Source organism: Acinonyx jubatus, chromosome E4 (genome assembly GCF_027475565.1).
Source record: "Acinonyx jubatus isolate Ajub_Pintada_27869175 chromosome E4, VMU_Ajub_asm_v1.0, whole genome shotgun sequence".
Lineage (NCBI taxonomy): Eukaryota > Metazoa > Chordata > Mammalia > Carnivora > Felidae > Acinonyx > Acinonyx jubatus.
This window is the reverse complement of record NC_069395.1, coordinates 18,466,078-18,490,033: the sequence shown is the minus strand read 5'-3', so window position 1 is coordinate 18,490,033 and position 23,956 is coordinate 18,466,078. Positions and strand designations below refer to the sequence as shown.

Sequence of the window (23,956 nt, the reverse complement as noted above, 5' to 3'; positions counted from 1 at the left end):
CCATCTCTATTTGCAGTAACCAATTCACCCTCAGTCTTTGAATTTTTCATGTTCTTCGTTCAGTTCTGTGGGTACATAGTCCCAAATGCTGTCTCCACAGCATTCTAGATGAGCACAGGTGGTAATTTCTGTTGTCAAATTTCCACTCATAAAACCATATAGATTGAAAAAGCTTCATGTCTCAACCAGTCTAGGACACCAAGTATATATTGTCCCAATTCCCCAGGAGAGCTATTGCCAAAACACTTCTGATACCAGTACTTTATTAGCCCGGATTCTTTGCTGCAAGTAAGGAAAACAGGCTCTAGTTGAGCTAATCTGATAAGGAATTCATTAGAGGATATTGTATAGCATATGGAATCATCAAGAAATCTGGAGAAGCATACTTTTGGGATACATAGGATAAAGTAAAAAATCTTGCATAAGACTTACTTAGTGAGGTCATCACCGCTAACTGCAATAAATGCTAGATTGCTCCGGACACTACCATCACCGCTGTCACCACTACTGCCTGAGAGAGTTGCTCTGGGCATCCTCTTTGCTATTGCATCAATGGCTTAAGATTCAAAATCTGGGTGGGCACACTGGATTCCTATAGCTTTCATGATGCGCCCACTCTATCTGTAAGGGGACTGGGAAAGTGAAGACCTGAATCTTTCAGGTTCTGTAGTTTATGCTCTGTTTGGGTAATTTCTCAAAAGTTTGAAAAGGAGTTCATAAAGAGGATCCTCTAAAGAAGGGCAAACTAATTGGCTCGCCATACTGAAGTATTTTAATATGAAAATATGTTGTGTCTTTCAGAGAAAAGGAAAACAGGAAAAGCATAATTTATTTCTACACAACTACTAGGGATTAGGATCAGTTTTAGATTTATGCCGTTGTGTACTCATCACTTTGTAGCCTCATAAAATTGGCCAGTTCACAAGCTATTGAACAAGCTTGTCATTTAGTTTATGCAACATTATAGTATTTTGTCAATTTCAGTAGAAACTCTATACCCATGACATAGAATGATGTGAATAGACTTCCAATGATATGTGGCCACTCAAAGTCATGTCAATGATTTACTGTAAAAGTTAGGAAAATTCTAAGCCAATAAAAATCATTCAAATAGTCCCTATGAAATGTTTGGATAAAAAATCTTTATAAAAGTAAAAATTGAATAATTATAGTCAGAATTATGGAGTGGGTCACAATTTATGTATTTATGTATTCATTGTACTCCCTCAGGGGTAAGATTTTCATTTCAATCCTTGGTAACTTTCTGCCATTCGGGACACTGATTGCATGAATTTTCTTTCTCTCAATTTTTTTTTATATCAGTTTATCTTCCTACTCACATCCCCAATTGCTTCTGGATTGAGTATGTTACCAAGTAAAGCAATGATTTCTGTCATGTCAAGGTTTGCAATTAATTTGGGCAAATCTTTGCTAGCAAATATCAGAAGATAAAAGAATCCATGCTATTTTCTAGAAAACTGGCTCTCGAGGAACAAAAAGTAACTTTATACCAGGGTGTTCCGATTGAGCAATAACTTTGACGAGCATTGATGAACACAATTTTATGTTCATCTGTCAGCTTTGGAGTTAGTACTTAGTATAAGTATCAACCTATTTTAGACTAAACCAACAAACAAATTAATAAATAAAAATACAGCCATAGAATCAATATATTTTGCCATGTGTTCAGGGTACAGTACAGTATTCAGTACAAGGAACTTTATTTGTTTTATTGGCTTATTGCTTACAGAAAATTTGTGTTACTACAGTCAGTTGTTATTAATATGTATTACTTCAGAAAGTCCTGCATTCGCAAACATAAGCATGAGATGAGTTTGAAGGCATTAAATTGGTAGTGTCACAAAATCAGAAATGATGGTTCTTTCTTTTTAAAAACAATGTTTCATAGATTCATCACATACAACTGACACACAATTTTTTTTGCCTATTAGCTTCCTTCATTTTAAAATACCCTGTGTCCCTGTTCTTTGCACATTTTGTTAGATATTGTACAATATTTTATTAGTGTAGTAAGACCATTGCTATACTTTCATAATAATTAAGATTGTCATCCATATAGCATTGTCATTTCTACTGAAAAGATTTTTGATTGTCTCAATAGGTTAAGTATTCAGAAAGCAATGCATAAAATGTGAACCAGCAGGCTTCTACTTTTATATTAACAAGTAACTAAATAGGATCATTTTATTTAAATGTGTAACACATAAGACATGCACATAGTGTATTGACAAGTCAATAGTATTTTTTGGCTATCTTTTTATATGGATTCACAATAGTTATTTAAATTTTACTCAAGTAACACATTGATATGAATTCATAAAAAACATAAAAGCACAGTTTCCTCCCTCAGTCCTTCCTAACCGTAGTCCTACTTTCTAAAGGAAAGAGTTTCTGTTTTGGATTATTTTGATGGATTTATAACTGAAGAAGTAACTTCTAAATAATCATGAAAAATACCTGATTACTTTTCTACATTTTTGAGGAAATGAATTGTATTTTCTCAAAGCTCTAGAAAATGCTTAGAATGTTAGAATGCTTTAGAACACATTTGAAAATATATCCTCAGTAAGTTCTGAACATAGATTTTGAATATTTGAAAGTATATAATTATATTGGTCAATGCTTTTCATGCTCATCAGTATAGGCAGAAAGGCAAATCAGGATATCCATATTTATGACTGTGAAACATGAGAATAGAGTATAAATATAAAAATCCATAAGATCAATATGTAAATGCAGTAGTGTTAATAAAAACTTTTGCTAACAGGGTTATGAGATGAAAATCATCTGTATTCTACATCCATAACTGTGCCAATAAAATTCACATGAAGGATTATTAGAGGAATTGTATTAATATTTAAAGCACTTAAAGGAGCTCCTGTCAAAGTAAGAACTAATGAGAGAGACAGAGAGATGGGGATGGGGAGAGATCAGATTAGTTTCAAAACTAGCTGATTAAATATCAAGTGTTAACTAGAGTTACTATCAGAGGAGGGGGGCGGAGAATGAATCTTGTTCAACTGTTTTTTAAAAAATACATTTATACTTTAAAAAATATTATTTAATGGAGAAGTACTAGCAGTATAGAGAGTTAACATGGTGCCCAGCTAATCTTCTATAACTTATTTGGAAAGTGTCACTTAGCCTAATTCCCTTTGCCTCCACATATTCATTAACGCCATACATTTCTCTTCGTATTATTCTTTGCTTCATGTGACCTAGTTTTCTTAAGAACAGTGATTGACTGCAATTTCCTGCCAGCAAGAGGTTGTTTATTACTATTATAATTATTGTTGTATTATTTTGTTTCTCTATAGTCCTCAAAACCATGTTGAACAAAATTACTTAGTTGGTACATACTTAACAGGTATTTCCAGATTTATATCTCCCTAATAATCTAGATACTAAATTTAGTTTTTCTGGGTCATTTTTATATAACCTTAATTTGTTTTCTAAGTTTATGCACCACAAAATGTATGGTTAGTCATCGTTTACTTGCCATTTGAAAAGTACTTTATCTTCGACATGACTTCTGGCACATACTGTGGGCTAAAATGTTGTGTGACATCCCTTAATCATTGTATTGTCTCTTTGTAGTTTTGTAAATCACTAGACATGTAATAAGTCTAATGTATCACTGAAATTTCATGTTCACATTCTATAAAAATGAATTTTACTAATTGCCAAGCACAAAAGAAAAGATATCCAGAAGCATATTTCTGGAGATTCTCTTGACCTCTAGTAGAATGAATTTCAGAAACTGAAGACATTATTTTAGTATCAAAAATAACCTTGTGTCATTTGCCATTTAAAAATTAAGATGAAAGTTTATCCACACTCACTTTCATAAATTGAAACATCTGTATGTTCTGTGCACAACAGGTGCCCAATAAGTATTTTGAGTGACTGTCAATAGTGACTCTTAATGACTTCATAATGAAGTCATTATTCAAGTGCCATGTTAAAACTGTGTTTCTTAGAAATTACATAGTGACAGTTTTCAGCTGACAGACACTGTTACATACATTTTGATAATCCAAAAGGCATTCTATTTTAAAATACTATTTAACTGGAATAAAATTTACTAATTTAGAAACTTTCAGAAGTGTATTACAACAAACAATGAAAATAATTAAAATATGCATAGCCATGAAACAATAAAGTCTTATCAAATGTTTTCAAGTAAAAGATGACAATGAAATGAATGATTAGTTTTCAAAGTAGTGGCATCTGCTCTGTGAATATTCCAAGAAATGCTTTCCAATTTCCATGCATCAACTCCTTTATTCAAAAGAAGGAATTTCTCAAAGAGACACATGGGACCAAACAAAATGTAGGGTACTGTGAAATTGGAATTTTAAAATGCATCTCTTATTTATACCCTGATTACTTTAAAAAAATTATTTTAAGCATATCAAATGGGTATACCCTCAAAATTCTTCTTCATAGGGGTGCCTGGATGGCTCAGTCTTTTAAGCATCTGACTCTTGATTTCGGCTCAGATCTTTATCTCATGGTTCATGGGCTTGAGCCCCATGTGGGACTCAGTGTTGACAGTGCAGAGCCTACTTGGGATTCTCTCTCTCTCTCCCTGTCTCTCTCTGCCTGCCCCCTCAAAATAAATAAATAAACTTTAAAAATTTTTCATCATAATTTTTTGCTATAAAAATCATTTTTCCTTCTTCTAGTAAAAGTCTATACCTTCAATAACCAAAAGATGCCAGTACTCTGTATTCCTTTGCTCTAGAAGAAATAACAATTCCAATATTCATGAATGTAATTTTCTGTTAATTGACAAAAAGTACTTGGCAGCATTGATGAAATAGTTTGGATCTGAATATTGAAATAGCCCTAATACATAAAATGAATATAAAGTAATTGCCCTAAATATGTATATGTGTTGGTGTAATTCTCTTTTGCCTGAGTGGCATAGTTTAAAAATGATAATTTGGAGGTTTTAAAACAGTGTGTTAGAAACACTGCTTGCATCACAAAACTGCTATTGACACACTTTGTCCGAATTCAGTTAAATAAAAATGACTGCAACTGACCATTTGAAAACAACTGTTTTTTGAATCGGATATTTAAAACTAAATGGAACTTTAAAGAATTGTGTATAACATCATAGAATTTTAAGTTAAATGAGATTATGATCATCCATAATGTTCTGATTTTCAAAGGAGGGAATGAAGGTACAGAGGAAGGGTTTAATGTGTACCATATAACTTTTTGGTGGGTATAAGAGTGACTATAATGTCACTTGTCTCACCTGCCAAATAATACTTCTTAAGCCACTGAAAACACTTTACAAATTTTGTGGTGTGTTTGTGTGAACAAAACTCAGCCATACACTATAGTGAAATGAAAGCAACATGGAATTCTTAACAAAACCAATGCTTTTAAGAAATAGTAAAAGCCATAAAAAGGGTGTTTTTGTTTTTTGAGTCCTTGTTCATATTTACTTTGGAAGTAAAAGAGACATGGGAGAAAGGCTATACTCTTTCCTTTGTGAAAATATATTTTTATTGAGGTAAAATATATATAAACATAAAATTTGCCATTTTATCTATACACTTCAGTGACATTAATTACATTGGCAATATTGTGCAACCATCACCACTGTCTTGATTTCAAAAAGTTTACATCACTGCAAACAGAATTTCTGTATCTAATATACAATCATTGTGTTCCATATGCTCTTCCCTCACCCCTGGTAAATTCTAATCTATTTTCTATCCCAATGAACTTGACTAATCTAGATATTTCATATAAGTGGAATCATACAATATTTTGCCTTTTTTTTTGGCCTGGCTTATTCCACTTATGTATTTTCCAGGTTTATTCCTGTTTTAACATGTATCAGAACTTCACTTATTTTTATGGGTCAATACTGTTCGTATATTATATATATATACATATATATATATATATGTATATATATATATATGCTACCACAATTAGTATATATAGTTATCTATGGATGGATAGTTGTGGATAGTTGAGTTGTTTCTATCTTTTGGCTATTGTCTCAACTATCTTTTATGTTTAGATAATTAATAAACTTTTAGATGCTTCCTTATTTTAGTGTGGCATCAACTTTGGTTTCTACCGTTGGTTAATCAGACATTTGAAAAAAAAAACAATTTCAGATAGATAATTAATGGCACCAGAACAAAAGTCAAAATTAGAACTTCAATTTTTTAATGTTCTTCTCTTCTGTATACACTTTGTTTCAAACTATTTTGCCTTGACACATTAAAATATAGTTAAAGGGAATAACCAGATTGCATAGTTGAATTTAAAAATTTTCTATTTTAAAAGCTTTCTCTTTCTTTGAACATTAATATAATCATTTAATAACGATTATATATATTTTCTCTACTGAGTTAATGAAAATATTTCTTTAAAATGGAGCACTTGTAAAGAATTATTAATATTAATGCCAAAAATGAAAGTTAAATTAATGACTACCATTTGTGGGAGAAAGTTCATTCAAATACCATCTAAGGAGAACATGGAAAAATTAAGTTCAGCTTTAACTTTCAGGCCAAACTATTTGCTTTAGCACAAGTTATTTTAATTATCTTCTTCCATGAAAGTTCTATTTTAAGGGGAACAAAAAAATAAAACAATTCGAAAGCACCAAAAAAAAAATCCTAACTTGCTATTAATTTGGTACACACAGAATCATAGATTGTATTTGTTTTTAATATTAACATATTAAATGTGTTTGGAGAAAAGGGAAAATAACTATTTTATTAAAGTATTGAATTTCAATATTTTTCCAGATGAATTCAAGTTCTTTATGAAAAGGCTACCCATGAATTATTTCCTCAACACATCTACCATAATGCATTTGTGGACAATGGATTCTAATTTTCAGCGCCGCTATGAACAACTGGAGAACAGCATGAAGCAACTGTTCCTAAAGGCGCAGAAAATTGTACACAAGCTCTTTAGCCTTAGCAAGAGGTGCCATAAACAACCCCTCATCAGCTTGCCAAGACAAAGGTAAGACATATGTGGCAATATAGACAACTAAGGACATTGTTTGGCCAGTAAACTGTATTTATTTTCTAAGTGTGAATGTGGTGATATACACAGAATTGTGTTATAATTTGTATTATTAGAGATAATTTGAAAACAATATTTTCTCGATAAGTCCTAAAATAATAGTGTTTTCCAAAGTAGTATTCCAATGGGGAACCCATATACTGATACTTCCTTGTTTTTCCTTTTCTTTTATTATCATAACCAAGACATCTTCTGACTGTTTTGTATGGTAGTCAACTAATATCCATATTACAGTGAACAGAAAAACACAAAACCCTACAGGTATATTAGAAGCATAGGATGTAAGCAGTACCACAAAGTAAAATTTCTCTATATGTAATTTTCAAATAAAAGAATTTAAAGTTTATTTTCTTTGAACATTGCTCATAATAAATGAATAAGCATGAATAAACTTCAGTCTACATCAACCTCTGAAAATTGCTGTAAAAGTTGTAACAATATATATGAAAAATGACAGACTCTTAAAATATTTGTGTCTGAGCTAATTTAGAGAAGCATAGTTTTTGGATTTGCTATTTCAGGGTGGTCAATCGATCAGTGCAGTGAGAAGCTATATTTATTTATGTGAAATTAGATTTTAAAAATACAGCAAAATTGGGTTGCCTGGGTGGCTCAGTCAGTTGAGCCTCTGACTCTTGATTTTGGCTGAGGTCATGATCCCAGGGTACTGGGACAGAGCCGTGCGTTGGGCTCTGTGCTAAGCATGAAGCCTACCTGAGAAACTCTCTTTCTTCCTCTGCGTCTTTCTCCTGCTCACACACACTCTCTCTAAAATGAAATTTTAGCAAATACAGCAAAATAGAAAGCTAAAGAAAAATATAGGAAAATATCATCGAACAAAAATACATCTGTAGAAGTATCTCTGTTATGTAATCTCTTATATGTCTCTTATATATAATGCTTGAATTTTGACTTGAAGCTTAAATCTTCATGAGGAGAAATAGATATAATTTTTTTCACTGAAAAAAAGGGGGGGGAAGGCAATACATTTTTAAAAGTTCAATTTCAGAGGTGCCTGGGTGGCTCAGTCAGTTAAGCAAGCATCTGACTCTTGTTTCTGGCTCAGGACATGATCTCATGGTTTCATGAGTCTGAGCCCTGTGTCAGGCTCTGTCTCAGCAGTGCAGAGCCTCTTGGGATTCTCTGTCTCCCTCTCTCTCTCTGCCCCCCCCACCCTATTCCAGCTGTCTCTATCTCTCTCAGGATAAATAAGTAAACTTTAAAAACTTTTTAAAGTTCAATTTCAAAATAAATCATTGACATTTTTTGAACTCAGTGGCTTTTAGGCTATTCAAAACATCTGCAAATATTACCACTTGAGAATATTTTCATTGTCCCAAAAAGCAACCCAGTACCAATTAGCAGTCCCTCCCCATATTTCCATACCAAGCCCTAGGATATTTGCCACTAGAAATTTGTAACCTGCTGTTTGTGCCAATAATTTGCCTATTTTTGACATTTCATATACATGGAATCATACAATATGTGGTCTTTTGTGATTGGCTTCTTTTACTTAGAGTGCTTTCAGGTTCATCCATATTGTACCACATGTCAGTAGTATGGGTATATCACATTTTGGTTTTCCATTAATTACTTGGTAGACATTTGGGTTGTTTCCACTTTTTGGCTACTATGAATAATGCTGCTATGAGTATTCGTGTACATTTTTTGAAATGTGTACATATTTTTAATTTTCTTCAGTATACCTAAGAGTGAAGTTGACAAGTCATAAGATATCTTTATATTTATCATTTTGAGGGGATGCCTAATGTTTTCTAAACTGGTTGCACCATTTTATATTTCCATCAGCCATGAGTGACCATTCTAATCATTCCACAACTTTACCACCACTTGTTATTGTCTGTCCTTTTGACTATAGTCAACCTAGTGGATGTGAAGTAGTACATTTTTGTGGGTTTTTTAAATGTTTATTTATTTTTGAGAAAGAGAGAGCATGAGTATGAGTGGGGGAGGGGCAGGGAGCAAGGGAGACAAAGAATCTGAAGCAGGCTCCAGGTTTTGAACTGTCAGCACAGACCTTGACACAGGCCTCAAATCTATGAACTGTGAGATCATGACCTGAGCCAAAGTTGGACACTCAACCAACTGAGCCACCCAGGTGTACCAAATTTTTGTTTTTTTTAATTTACATTTCCCCAATGACTAATGATACTGGTTATCTTTTCACGTGTTTGTTGTCCACTGTGTATCTTCTTTGATGAGTTTTCTATTTAAATTCTTCCCTATTTTAAATTCTTTAATTTTTAGGGGCGCCTGGGTGGCTCAGTCAGTTAAGCGGCCAACTTCAGCTCAGGTCATGATCTCACGGTCCGTGAGTTCGAGCCCCGCGTCGGACTCTGTGCTGACAGCTCAGAGCCTGGAGCCCATTTCAGATTCTGTGTCTCCCTCTCTCTCTGACCCTCCCCTGCTCATGCTCTGTCTCTCTCTGTCTCAAAAATAAATAAACGTTAAAAAAAATTTTATATAAATAAATAAATAAATAAATAAATAAATAAATAAATTATTTAATTTTTATTATTGAGTTTAAGCATAAGTTACATATTTGAGTGTCAGTCTCTTTTCAGCTATATGATATACAAATATACCATTCCATTCTCTGAGATGTATTTTTTTAATTGTTTTCATCGACATTTTCTCTCTCTTTCATCAGTCCAGTTAAAAGTTTGTCAATTTTGTTGATCTTTTGAAAGAAATTTTAATTTTCTTAATCTTCTTTATATTTTCCTTTCCTTATTTGACTTGTCCACTGTAATCATTATTATTTCCTTCCTCTGTTTGCTTTGTGTTTATCATGATTTTCTTTTTCTAGTTTTGTAGAGAGAAGAGTTAGTTTAGTGATTTGAATACTTTCATCTTTTTAGTATAGGCTTTCACAGTTATAAATTTCTCTCTAAGCACTGCTATGAGTTTTGTTATTTTATGCATCCTGTAAGCTTCTTATTCTCTCTATGCATAGAATATTTTTTTATATATCTGTCTGCATATGTCCAGGGAACATTTCCTAATAGAGAATCATGGCTAGGGAAAACAACTGTTATTTAATTATAATGAACTTTATGCTTTATGTGGGTGGGTTAAGTGCAATTTGCAAACTACTCAAATAGATGGTTCTACACTCCAGCCAAATCAGAAATGCAAGAAGATGAGGCAGGTTAGGAAGCAAATTGATGAGTTTGGTTATTAAGATGTTAAGCAAGTACAACTAGAACAGGATATATACATCTAAGCTCGGAGGAGATCTGAATAACTGGGATGGCAATTATCAGTGCATGTCAAATTGTGGAAATGGAATATATTACCGTGGAAAATGGGTAGACAGATATATTTACAGGGTAAGATATATTTACAGGGTAAGTGGAGAAATGGAACCTGGAAATGAGCAGATGGTGGGGTAAAATATACCTTGAGAGCCTCATTAATTTCTAGCAAAAATAAATAAAATTTAAACATACATATATGCCATAGAAGTGCAAGATTTATAAGAAAAACATGAAAATATGAAACAATTCAGATTGAATGTGTACAGAATAAATAAGCAAAATAAAATAAAGGTGTTTGGAACTACATTTAATGGAAAATAAATGGAACTAAATTAAATAAACCAAGGAAATAAATTCTTATTTTCTAAAACTTTTAAGCTAAATAAATCAAATATCACCAGAGGCTTTCTTGACTTTATATTTTAAATTTAGCATAATTCCTATATTGACTATTACTCATCACACACACACACACACACACACACACACACACACACACATGAAATGTAGACTTCTTGCTAGATAAAAGATTTTACTGAGTTTGGATTTTTTCCCATTATTATTTTTCTTTTACTAAGAACACAGGATTTATTTGTTTTGCTTTTTTTTTCAATTTTAATACGGTAATATAAAATGACATTAGGAGACAACAACTAACAATGTACTATCGTCTGTTAGGATACAGTGGAAAAAAAAAGAGGTTAAATATTTGTGGGGTATGTTTTGAAACATTTTTGAAAGAAGTAGGTAAGCAATACTTGCAACTCACTTTCATCTGAGATTTTTTTTTTTCTGTCCTGCCTTTATGGAATTTTTCTCAGCTTTTTTCTTGACTTCATCCCACCCTTAAAATTGGTCTGCTACACTAAAATGTGGAAAAATAAACAAGAACAAATAAAATGAGACCTACAAAATGAACCTCAACTAGTAAGATGACTTATTGACCCTTTCTGTGTAATGACATGTAGGTTGAAATTTTTCTTTGTAATACATAGTATAATTCTTCCTTGAAATAAAAGATACTCAGATTAATCTCATCAAGTTTACACTGACACCACTGTTGATCTCATGAAGTAACGTGACATTAAAATCCTCTTTCTTACTTGAATAAATTGAGAAGTGGTAATCTGGCTTTCTTCAGGTAGTCCCCTTTTGCTGCTGTTCTAAAATTGTTGAGATTACAATGATATATGCACTTCATAGAAGGGCAACAATTCTAGCAATTGTTAAAAAGTATTCACATATAATAATTCTTACAAAATAACTCAACTACACTATTTTGTGCTGTCAAAGCTTATTTACAGAGCAGTCTTGGGCACATAGAAATACATTTAAGGTGTGTTGGTAAAAGTTTAACCACCAGCTCTCAAGGTGGGGGGGGGATAAAAAAAACTAATAGCTTTTGCCTATTTTTGTTATATGCACAATTGACTCTTCTGAGCTAGTACATGCAGGCAGCAGCAAACCACTAAACAAGATTAAGACATTTTTATGAAATTATCTCTTCTTCATTAGTAATGGAAGGTGGGATATGATAAAATCCCTTGTCTAATGTCACAGAGAAGAATAAGTTCAAGTCTACGTCACTCTTATCTAAGAATTATGTCATGCACTTCCTGTATATGCTCAACAACAGGGTTTAGCAAATTAGCTCATGGCCATAACTGGCCCTCCACCTCTTTTATATCAGCTCCTAAGGAAAGACTGTGCCATACATTTCAAATTATTGAAAAAAAAAATAAAAGTATAATAGCAGGGGCATCTGGTTGGCTCAGTCGGTTAAGCGTTCAACTCTTGATTTCAGCTCAGGTCAGGATCTTGTGGTTGGTTAGTGAGTTGGAGCCCCGTATCTGGCTTTGCATTGATGGCACAGGGCTTGGTTGGGATTCTCTCTCTCCCTCTCTCTCTACCCTTTCTATACTGTCTGTGGTCTCTCTCTCTCTCAAAATAAATAAATAAACTTTAAAAAGGTACAATAGCATTTTTTGATGGATGAAAATTGTATGGAATTAACATTTTAATGTCCATATATAAAGAAGCACACTCATGTGGTTACATATTGTCTATGGTTACTTTCGTACTATGATGGCAGAGCTAGAGAGTTCCCACATAGTTATATAGTCCTGAAATGCTACAATATTTGTTACCTGGTTCCTCACAGAATAAAAATTTGCCAACCTCTGCTGTAATATAACATATACTCTGTCTTTAAAAGTGTTATTGAGTGTTTTAAAAGCATTTTAATTCATATATCATTGAAATATTTTATATTATAAATACATGTTTTGCTAAATACAGGGTATTATAATAATCTTCATCATATGGAGAACTTATACAACTAGATTAAATCTTGAATCCCGAGTATTCATGGAGTAATATTGAATATTTTACTAATAATTTCTCTACATATACATCTACATTACATATTATAATGTATAATATAGAATATATATGGATATATGAATATAAGAGCATGTATTTGTTTATGTCACTCAGTGGCTTATATATACATACATCTATATAAAAATATATAATAGAGACATAATATATATACACATAATATATAAGATTATTAACTATATACATTATGTATATACATATGTATATATAATTTGACTAATATAACACCTATAGGAGTAGTCTAAAACCCTATAAATCAAAATGATTTCAATTCAAATGCTATTTCAAATTGGTATCTAAATACAGAATTAGATTATTTCATAAAGTTGGCCAACTTTCCTATTTTCTCCTTCCTCTACTCCGGATCTCCAATTCTAGTACAATTCAGAATGATACTTTGATCATGAACTAAAGAGAACAATAACAACAACAAAAATGAACATTTGGGGAAAATGAATTTGAAAGATTTAACAGTATCTTTGGATAAGAGAGGATAAAATAAGTCTGAAATGTTGAAATGAAATAGCTGTTAATTTGTTTGGGAAGAATTGCCCTGCCCACTGGAACTCTCTGGTAATATGAGATTCAGGAAGAGTTTACAGGAAATCTGATTGTTTGGCTATCAGCTGGAGTTCCTAGAGACATCTCTCCAATTCACAGACAGCAAGTACTCAATAAATATTTGATATATACTCTGTGATATGTTTTCTAATACTTTAGTTCAACTTCTAGAATCATAGGGCAGTGAGTTGTCATTTTATGTGAAATATTTCCTACTCTATATACATTGGATCTCCTGTTACAATAAGCATACCATGTTCTGTTTGTTTTGTTTTGCCAATAAACAGGTGAATGCCTTCCTCCATTCTATCAAATGGACCTGAGACAATGTATTAGTTAGTTAGGACTGCTATAACAAAATTCCCAAACTAGAGTGACTTATAAACAGTTCACAGTTCTGAGGTTAGAAGTCCCAGTGAAGGTGCCAACCTATCCCTCTTCAGGGCTGTAAAATGCTGACTCTCCTCTATGGGCTCACATGGTAGAAGGTGCAAGGGATTTCTTTGGGGTTTTGTTTATAAGAATACTAATCCCACTCACAAAGGCTCCATCCTCATGACCTAAGCACCTCCCAAAGGCCCCACCTCCTAATATCATCTTCTGTGGGGGTTACGATTCCTACATAAGAATTTTGAGGGGACACAGATAATCAGATGATAGTTGACAGGGCTGGTCTCTACCTATCAGTAAGACTTTGAGATGTGAGGGTGAGAAGTGTAGCTAACCATCTCTTGTGCAGGGATTCTGTCCATGGTGGATGACAGTGTTGCTGGCATGTGCCCAATCTGGGGCAGAGCATTCAAGTACCACTCAAATCCAATTTTCACTTGACCCCTAGATCCAGTGCATTTCTCTTTCCAAGGTTTTGTTATCCAACTTTTTTTTCTAACTGAAACATGACTCTTTCTGCCCCATATGTGTCACCAAGTATTTACAATTCTATAGTACATGCAAGAAAAATAGAAATTATAATTTTACAGATGAAAATTAGAATGGCATTTATATCTGACATACAGGAATAATGTGTAAAAATCCTTTAAATCCTATTTGTTTTTCCCTTTAGTTTCTTTTAAGCCCCTTTCAGCCTATTTTATTACTTCCCTTTCTCTTTTGCAGAATATCCATTTTCTTCTTTTAACCCTTCCTCTTTATTGACCCTCATTTCTTCATTATAACCCCTTTTTACCAAAATCTTTTTTTTTTAATGCAGACTTATTTGGTGCTCTTAGAGAATCAATTTACAACTCTTACTTATCTTCTGCAAAATAGTGTCTCTCCACATTGGATCAACTTCTTTTTTTCATGCATTAGAGGATTACGTATAACAGGTTTTTTTCTCTTTATTTTTTCATGTTTCAAGTATATGAGATATCAGATTATTCTTTCAATAATTTTCTCTTATAACATCAACTAATTCAAGTTGGTTTCCTTCACTTATTATAAGAGGGAACTTTTTAGTCAATATAATATCTAATAAAAACCTCCATCCATTTTGATTATGTCCTAAAAGCAATGAAAATGAAGTATAAAGATGTGATTTGCCTGTGGTAATAAATATCTTCTACTTTCCTGTAAAGCTTATTTGAGATAGAGAAGTACCTTCAAAGTCTAGTTCTATTAATATGTTTGCTTTTTTTGTTTGTTTTGATAGTTAATTTTGTCAAAGCCCATGTATTATTAGAGTATGTTGATAATCTTCCAATGCACCATTATTGCACAATGTTGAGAAAGGCAATTTGGGAGAATATTGGCCCCAGGGATGGGGCAGTGAAAAAGCATAAGTTGTTGCCAAGTCTTAATGGTGCATTACATAAACTAATAAAGAAACTAATAAATACATAACATTAAAAGCAACAATATAAAGTAAATATAGCTATTAAACATTGGGGAAAAAATCACATTTTACTTGGCACATGAACCAAATGGAAATCTGTGAAGATAAATTGCAACTTCCTAATTTATGAACAGCAGAATTATAGAAATGAAAATAATTTTAAGTCATTACAGGACATTTTTATAAGTAGTCTTCATGCATTCAATTAAAGCAATCAGGGATTACAGTCTTTATCTTGAATTAAAATATACAATCTTGGCAAACAAAAAAGATTTATTTTGTTGTTTCTTTAATAATGAAGAGAGACAAACTTTGAGTAGATAAAATATTCACATATGACGTTACAGTATTTACTCCTTGACAGCACAGATTAAATATGCTTAGAAAAGGCATTTATACTTAAGCGTTTTTTAGACTACAATCAGTTTGGGCAAGAATAATTATAGGATTTTAGGTACTATGACCTGACAAAAAAAAGCAAAGGCTGGGTTGGAAGTGTATTTCATCCAGATCATTTTTTTCTTGTTATTTTTTTTTTTAATTTTTTACTTAAATTTGTATTTGTTTTGGGGAGAGATTGTGTGCAAGCAGGGTATGGGCAGAGAGAGGGGAGTCAGAGGATCGGAAGTGGGTTCCGTGCTGACAGCACAGAGCTAGATGTGAGGCTCAAAATTACTAGCTGCGAGATCATGACCTGAGTCAAAGTCGGAAGCTCAGCAGCCTGAGCTACTCATGCGCCCCTAGATCATTTTAATTTTAATGACCCTTATTTCGTTCTTGAAAAGTCACACTATACGGTGAGTTGAGAAAACCATCTCTCTTGTTTGGGAGATACGGATTTGAAAGCTCAAGACTCCTTCCACTTACCTTCAGCCATGTTTGTGTCTGTTTGAGCTCAAATTCCAGACTTGCGCTGCTCTACCCTCATTTCCCACTCCCTGGCTGATAACCTGATTCAGAGTTTCCTTTTAGTGGCGCTATATACACAGCAGCTTAAAAGCTTATCCTTAAAAGCCTATGTAATCTATAAATTAAGATTTAATTACTTTAAAATAGACTTAAAAAATTCTGTTTTAAAATGTAATCAACTAATTCTTTTCGCTATATTGTTTTGCATAGTATTTATCTCAAAATCTGTTTCATAACCATTTGCATTTTTTCCTGATTATTTTGCTATCTTATGCAACAATCAATTCGACCAGTTTTTGTAAATTTGTTTTCAAGTGTTGTCTTGGGGGATTCAACTATGTAATTTTAAACTAATCTTTGGTAATCGTGGTATGTAATTTAAATAATTAGTATCAAAGAATCAATGAATTCTGTAATATTTAACTAATGAATCCGTAATGTAAATCCTTAAGTTGGTCAACTGCTTATAGTTGATTTCGGACTACAGAATTGTGACAATTGAAGCACCATCCATATCACTACAAAAATTAAAATGTGTCAAATTAAGTTGCACACTACTTCCTGAGATGACAATCCATAGCTTAGTATGTCAAGAGAAATGCCCCAGGTCCTTGCCATCTTTGCACTGACCTTTGGAAAAATAAACCACAGTGATGTAAGAACACATTTTATCTAAGTTTATTATTTTAATTACATTATTCACAGTATACCAATGAACTGGTTGAAGCAACACCCTGCACCAAGTTAACAATGCTTAAAATAGGGGAAAAATCAGAATTAAAAGTCTTTATTATTTTCTTAGGGCAATTTTCACTTTGAATTACATGTTTTATCCTATCACCATTCCCTCTTTATGCTCAAGAGAAGAAAAGCAAACTTAAATGACAAAGCATTTCTACTTCCTAGCAGCAGGTATGATATTCAGGTGACATGTACATAAAGCATTCTGCTGCTTTATATGTTTCCATTGTAGCTTTTATGTTATCTTAGTGGCAAAACCTCTAGCTGAAATCTTCTGTAATGACTTTGACCAGCAGATGTCAAACTATTTGGCCTCAGGATCCCCTAATCTTAAAAATTATGGAGAAATTCAAAGAGTTTTTGTGTATGAAAGATATAAATCCAATATATACATATATGTATACACATACAAATGTTTACATAGTAAAAATTAAAAAAAGAAATGTTAAAATATGTATTTATTAATATAATTCGAACAATAAGATCACTGCATCTTATACATAAATTTAAATTTGAGTGATTTCTGCACATTTGCTTAATATTTGGCCTAAGTGAAGATAGCTGAATTCTCAGGGCTATATCTCTATACAATTGGTTGCAAATTGTAGTTTTGTAATCTCACACGTATTTATTGGAGAAGTGAGTATTATAATAGGCTTTTTAGGTAACAGTGGATATTACTTTTTATACTGCACCCAAAATTCAGCAAGTAGTAGATTTTAAACACTTAGATGTAATGTGGAATCTAAAACCATGTGATTAACATTTTGACACCTCTTACATCAAATTATTTTGTCTATCTTGGGGCGCCTGGGTGGTTCAGTTGGTTAAGTGTCTGACTTAGGCTCAGATCATGATCTCGTGGTTCATGGGTTCTAGACCCATGATGGGCTCTGTGCTGACAGCTCAAACCTGGAGCCTGCTTTGGGTCCTGTGTGTCTCCCTCTCAGTCTGCCCCTCCCCTGCTTGCACTCTGTCCCTGTCTCTGTCTCTCTTTCAAAAATAAGTAAACATTAAAAAAATAAGTTATGTTGTCTATCTTGAACTTTGAAAAGGATATTTAACCATGCATATAAATCAAATGCCTGTCGTTTGGAAAATATTGATGCACTAAGTTTTGAAGATCTTCCAAATGTTGACAACATATCATTATAAAATAACAAAAAAAATCATTCCTTAATACCATCAGTAGATTCTTGAGAAAAATCTTTATGTATTGGGAAGCTGTCACTCTCATACTTGCAGTTATAAGTTTTCCAAATTTCTAACTTTCACCTGAAAACTACACTTTTACCATTGATATTAAATATGTCAGTGGTTTGTCTAGAAGTGATAGGTTTTCTTTCTTTCAGTTTTGATCACACATCTGCCAAATATCTAAACATGAATAAACTAGTTGGTCTGTCAATTATTCTTTCAAGTAAAAGTGGTTTGCCATGAAAAAGTGCTTACCTCAGCTTGCAACCAAAACAATTGCACAGGTGTTTTGCCTCAAGGCAACCATTATAGTTCCTTGTGTAACACACGTGCTTTATTCATATTCCCACTTTGTTCTGACATATGGATTTCTACTGAAAATTGAGAGCAGTAAACTTTTGTATACTGCTTCACCAAGAATATTGTTAAGTGAAACTTCCTTTCTTTTTGCTCTACAAGTATGTGGCAGAAAATAATATATGCCTCCTAGTACCACAGTTTGGTTCTACTGCCTTGCTTTGAGCTAAGTCTCCAGCAATAGTTTATCCACCATTGCTTTTGGCATCAATGCAAATGTCAACACAATGCAAAGGAAAAATAATGCCTTAGTATTTCTATGAACTAGTTTTCACCTTAGATACTGCCCATAGGATCATGCCTCCACTTCCCCACTGCCACTCGTCCACACCCAGAGCTATGTGAACAACTCCGAGAATGCTGCCTTAGATCAGTTTCAACTCCTCATAAGGACCTAATACTAGACCTGGAAGACAAACCGTGGGACTACAACGGAGATCATTTATCCTCTTCCTTTAGTTCTCTTTCCTTACTAACACAACCCCTGGTTAAAGATGAACTAATGCTACACCGCACCTTTTGGGTTTCCGTGACCAAGGATGGATAATTCTAGTAAAATATATGTTAAGTGGAAGGAATACAGGAGACTTCTGACTTGGATCCTTAAAGCAATAGAAATACATGCCTTCTCTTCTTCCCCCTGGCTAAAATGAAAATGCAATGGCTTGGAACTAAAAATCATAACATGAAGAAAACTGTTAAGGATATTAAAGCCCAATCCTTTTGAAGCTACCAAGTCCTGGATTGTTTATGTTTGTACTGTTTTAGAGAGAGAAATAAAATTGCACTTTTTTCTCAGCCAATATTATCTGGCTTATGCTACTGCAGCCAAACTTGCTGTCCTAATAATAAAAGGGCCTTACTGAATAGCCTCCAAGTCCTTTAATATTGTAGAATCTGTGATTTAATTAAACATGGCACTTATATGATTAATACAAGGGACTTTTGCTGAGAACAATTTTATATGAAACTGTAGGGAAAAGTCAGGATATTAATTTCTTTACATTTCTATGTTACAAAGGACTTTCTTAAAAATTATTTTTGTATGTGTGTTTCAGCCACTCTGTGATGACTCACAGGCACATGCTAAGTAATAATGAAGCAGTGTATTTAAAGAGTTTAATATTTAGATATCTTCAATGTGTGATGGGGAAATATAAAAGACACAATTAACAATTATAAGTACTCAGCACATGGGAAGTGCTGAAATAATTTTTAACTTCCCAAAACAGAAAACACAATTTCTTACGTGTAACTGTTTCTAATATATTAACAAGTGAGTTTCATAGTTAAAATTTGTCATGAAGATAATAATATAAACTATAAGAAACACATAAGCTATAAGAAACATATTGTTACTTGTATAGAATGACAGACAGTAAATTGGATTCTGATTCAGGAAATCCAGGGATGTAAGATTTCAAGGAAAGAAGAAAATAGAATGCTCCCCACTTTCTTGGCACAGGGCCACTTCTACATGAATTCCACAGCAGACAAATTTTTAGTTTCTCTCATGCCACTTCCTTTTACTTAATTCTTGGTGTAGTTTATAATTCATCTCTCATGGCTCTAAAATGTCCTTATCTTTTCACTATAACATTCTTACTTTGACATTGAGCTCAAAAATCATTTTGTGAGCCTTTGGGACTCCTGGGTGGCTCAGTCGGTTAAGCGTCCAACTTCAGCTCAGGTCATGGTCTCATGGTTCATGAGTTCGAGCCCCACATCTTGCTCTGTGCTGACAGCTCGGAGCCTGGAGCCTGCTTCAGATTCTGTGTCTCCCTCTCTCTTTCTGTCCCCTCCCCAGCTCATGTTCTGTCTCTGTCTCTCAAAAACTAAATAAACATTAAAAAAATTTTAGAAATCATTTTGTGGTCTTTTAATTCGTTAGATTTAGATCAAAGTTAGCTGAAAATAATTATTTTAAAACTAAGTTATATTTAGGTATAAAAATTATTTGTGCTTTTCAAATTTTATTTGCTAGCCATAGCAGGACCCAATCTTATCCATTTTAGGTAGAGTTAAAAAATATTAAAATGGAATCTGTGAGATTATAGTGCTGTGCTTGCTCCTTTTTGTCTCTCTCATGTATAAAAGATGATGTGAAGCAATCAAAGATCTTGTCACCTTGACATTTTATTGACAGTATGCTCTCTACCAGCCACAACCTTTAGAATGAGGTCCAAATTCAAGCCAAAGAAGCAGTGTTTTTATATAGCTGCTTTTGAAAACATTAATAAAATCAAGGGACTTTGCTCCTCTTGGAAATTCTGTGCACTTAAGTGTATGTGTCCATGAGTATATGTGTGAGAATAGTGCAAAATGACAGATCATCAGCTCATTACACGTTTTAAGTAAAAGTCTTATAGTGGCGTATTATTCTGTCTTTAAATCAGTCTATTCTCTCAAGTGAGGAAAATGAAGCCAAGAAACAAAGGACAAGGCTTGAGTGTAACATATATTCCAAATGAAAAAGATTTATTTTTCTCTTTTTTTTATATTGTTCATTATGAAAATGTCAATTCAGTACCTCCTACTCTATTTTCTTGGCATTACAACACTCTGCTAAGAAAGGTAAAGAATGTCATTCCCAGGGCTTCCTGAATCGTTCAGTCAGTTAATTGTCTGTCTGGCTCTTGTTTTGGCTCAGGTCATGATCTCATGGTAGTGAGTTCGAGTCCCCCCTCGTGGGACTCTTTGCTGAGCCTGGAGCCTACTTAAGATTCTCTCCCTCCCTCTCTTTCTTCCCTGGCCATGCTTGGCACACAAGCATGCACATGCTCTCTCTCAAAATGAATAAATCTTAAAAAAAAAAAAATAGAATGTCATTCCCAACACATCCCCCCCTCCCCCAGTAACTCACTGGAGTTCCTGACTAAAATATCAGGTTTTTGAACAGTAACAGTGTAGACAGCTATATTGAAAGAGAACTCTTTTAACACTTATGCTAACTTGCTTGAAAGAAAAAGAGTCTTCTCAGGAAAATCTTGGAAATAAAGTCATAAGGTCTATAATATCCAAGATTAAGAAGCCCCTTTAACAGCACTATTTCGAGTAGTACTACTTTGTTAAACAATCAGAATCAGTTCCTTACTTGACACCAACCGTTAAGTTTATGCAACAGAGAGTGGTTAAACAGCTATGCTATCAGTCATCATTTTCTCTTCACTAAAGAGTTGATGATGATTCTTCTTATGTTTCACTAAATAACTTGCATCTTGTGAGATGTTAATGCTTGTTTCTTGAAATAAATACATAGACACACACTTTAAAAGAAGCTATGACTAAGCAAATTTGGAGACTATAGTTACTAGAAACCCTACTTGGAAATCTGCAGTGCATATATGCATGCCAAACTCTAAAACGTCCTACAATTAAAATATATTTGTTCAAACACGGACTTTTCAGAACAGTTTTTTTTTCCTAAAACTGTTAACATCTTAAAGTATATAGTTGGAAAACACTGTACTATCATTTTTAATCCAAATATTACAGATTCTAGAATTGCCATCAGTTGTGATCCAGTCACCTCAATCACCATAAAATATTTGATTAATTACCTTGAGCTTAAAATGATTTTAGATCTTTATTTTCTCAACTTCTCAGATGTTTTCTGAGTACTACGTACCAATTCTTGGCAAGTAGTCATTTTAAATACTTTCTCAGAAAGATTTAGAGATTATACTACATCACTCTATATACGTATAACTTGAAATGGTCCTACAAATTAAATGCTAATTCATTTACCAAAACACTGTTTTAAAAGAAAGAGTTCTGAGATTTTTATCCCAATATTCTGCATGAGGTAGAGATTTGCATTAAATGCACCCTTTGCTGTGATGATTAATTATTACGTGGAGTCACATCTCAGAGAGAAAAATGTTATGGAGTACAGGAGAATAAACATATTGTTTGTTGATATCGTATTAACCACCAGTGGTTTGTATATGGATCACAAAGTACGAATCAATACAGATCCCAGGATGCTAATATTTTTCTAAATCCTACAATGTTATTGACAATCAAATTCTTAGAATGGATACACATTCAATTTTTGAGTATGTTTAAATCAGGGCTGAGAATCAGTCTCATTTCTATTTGGATCACTTCTAAGCATTTATATTATGGAAGAAATGGATACAGGTTTACTTGCCAAAATAAATAGGAAGCTGAACTTCATCCACTTTTGGGATGGTGTGGTGATTTTATTATCTCAAAGCAGAAATCTCTTATAAATCAGAATTATTATGTTATCCATGAATCTTTCTCCCTGAATATTCTTCCTGTAAAATGTCGAAACGAGAGGTAAACACTGTGATGTAGGGGTGATCTGACAAACTTAAAGTAAAATAGAATTTCAAATCTCTTTTCCCACAAAGAGTATTATAGTATATACATAAAAGGAGAATAACTCAAAGTGTTTTTTTCATATTATATGAAAGTCTTTTCTTATGTCAGTTTTAATACAAGTGATATTGGAAACTTTAATGCGTGTGGATGCTGACAATAAATTATATTTAAAAAAATAATGTGTGTGAATGGAATTGGTTATGTTAAAACTGTCACTAGTCAATACATGAGAAGATAGTATTTGTCCTACACTACTATTTTAAATTACAGAACTAATAAAAAATAATTCGATGTTGAACTAAAGACTAAAAATTAAGTATATCTTAAAATACTGCCTTTTTACAATCAAACAGGAGGGAAAATCTCATTTGGATTGTTTTAATAATAAATTTAATCTAATTCTTAATTTGGTAGTGCCATGTAGGGGCAGTGTGCAATCTTTAATCTTCATGTATGTTTTATAATCTTCATGTTAAGGGCAAAAAAATAGGAAAATAGGCTTCTTCATATCCTCTCATTATTGTTATTTCACTACATTTTTCCTTGCATGCATATGTATGTATGTGTATACACACACATGCACACACAAACATGAACATATATACCAACCTATTAAAATAGTGTATGACTAAAACCCAGAGCGGTTTTCCTTGAGTATTATTAAAGTAAGATACTATTTTCTAAAGGCAAATGGAGTTATGAATCAATAAAACTAAATATTACCAAAATATATACCAACTTAAATCCATAACACTGAAAAAAAAAAAGAGCAACGTTTGAAGCACTTCATTTGAGACAGCCACTACAAGTTATAAAGCGAGTGAATAAATTTCAAAAATCAATGCCAATTGCAATCAAAATCCCCTATCTCACAATCCAGATGCACTTCACACAGCAACAAATAGAAGAGCACAAAAGAACATTGATGTGACAAAAGAATACAGGAGAAAATGAAGGTCAGTTTGTTGTGGGTGTTCTTTGTTCTATTAAACCCAGCAGGAAGACTTCGTGTAAGGTTTCTCAAAGGAAAGAAAAAAGATTAAGTCTGAGGTAGTAACTTTTATTGAGCTGGAGCAAAATTACTTCATACAAGTACGAAACTTAGCTAGAAACAAATCTAAACATAGAGTAGTAAGAATATAATGAAACCCTGCCAATTTATGGGATATATATATACTCATATGTATACTTATATCATCCCTATCATTACCACACACACACACACACACAC

At 33.0% G+C, this 23,956-nt stretch overlaps 1 protein-coding gene across 3 annotated transcripts in view; it reads left to right on the top strand.

Moving 5' to 3' along the window:
• Positions 1-23,956, top strand: part of BRINP3 (BMP/retinoic acid inducible neural specific 3) — a 412,309-nt gene that overhangs the window by 330,023 nt on the left and 58,330 nt on the right. For all 3 annotated transcript variants that reach the window (XM_027074960.2, XM_027074958.2, XM_027074959.2), the window contains exon 7: positions 6,810-7,032. In XM_027074960.2, coding sequence (XP_026930761.1) covers positions 6,810-7,032 — 223 coding nt within the window. The remainder of the gene's footprint in view (positions 1-6,809; positions 7,033-23,956) is intronic.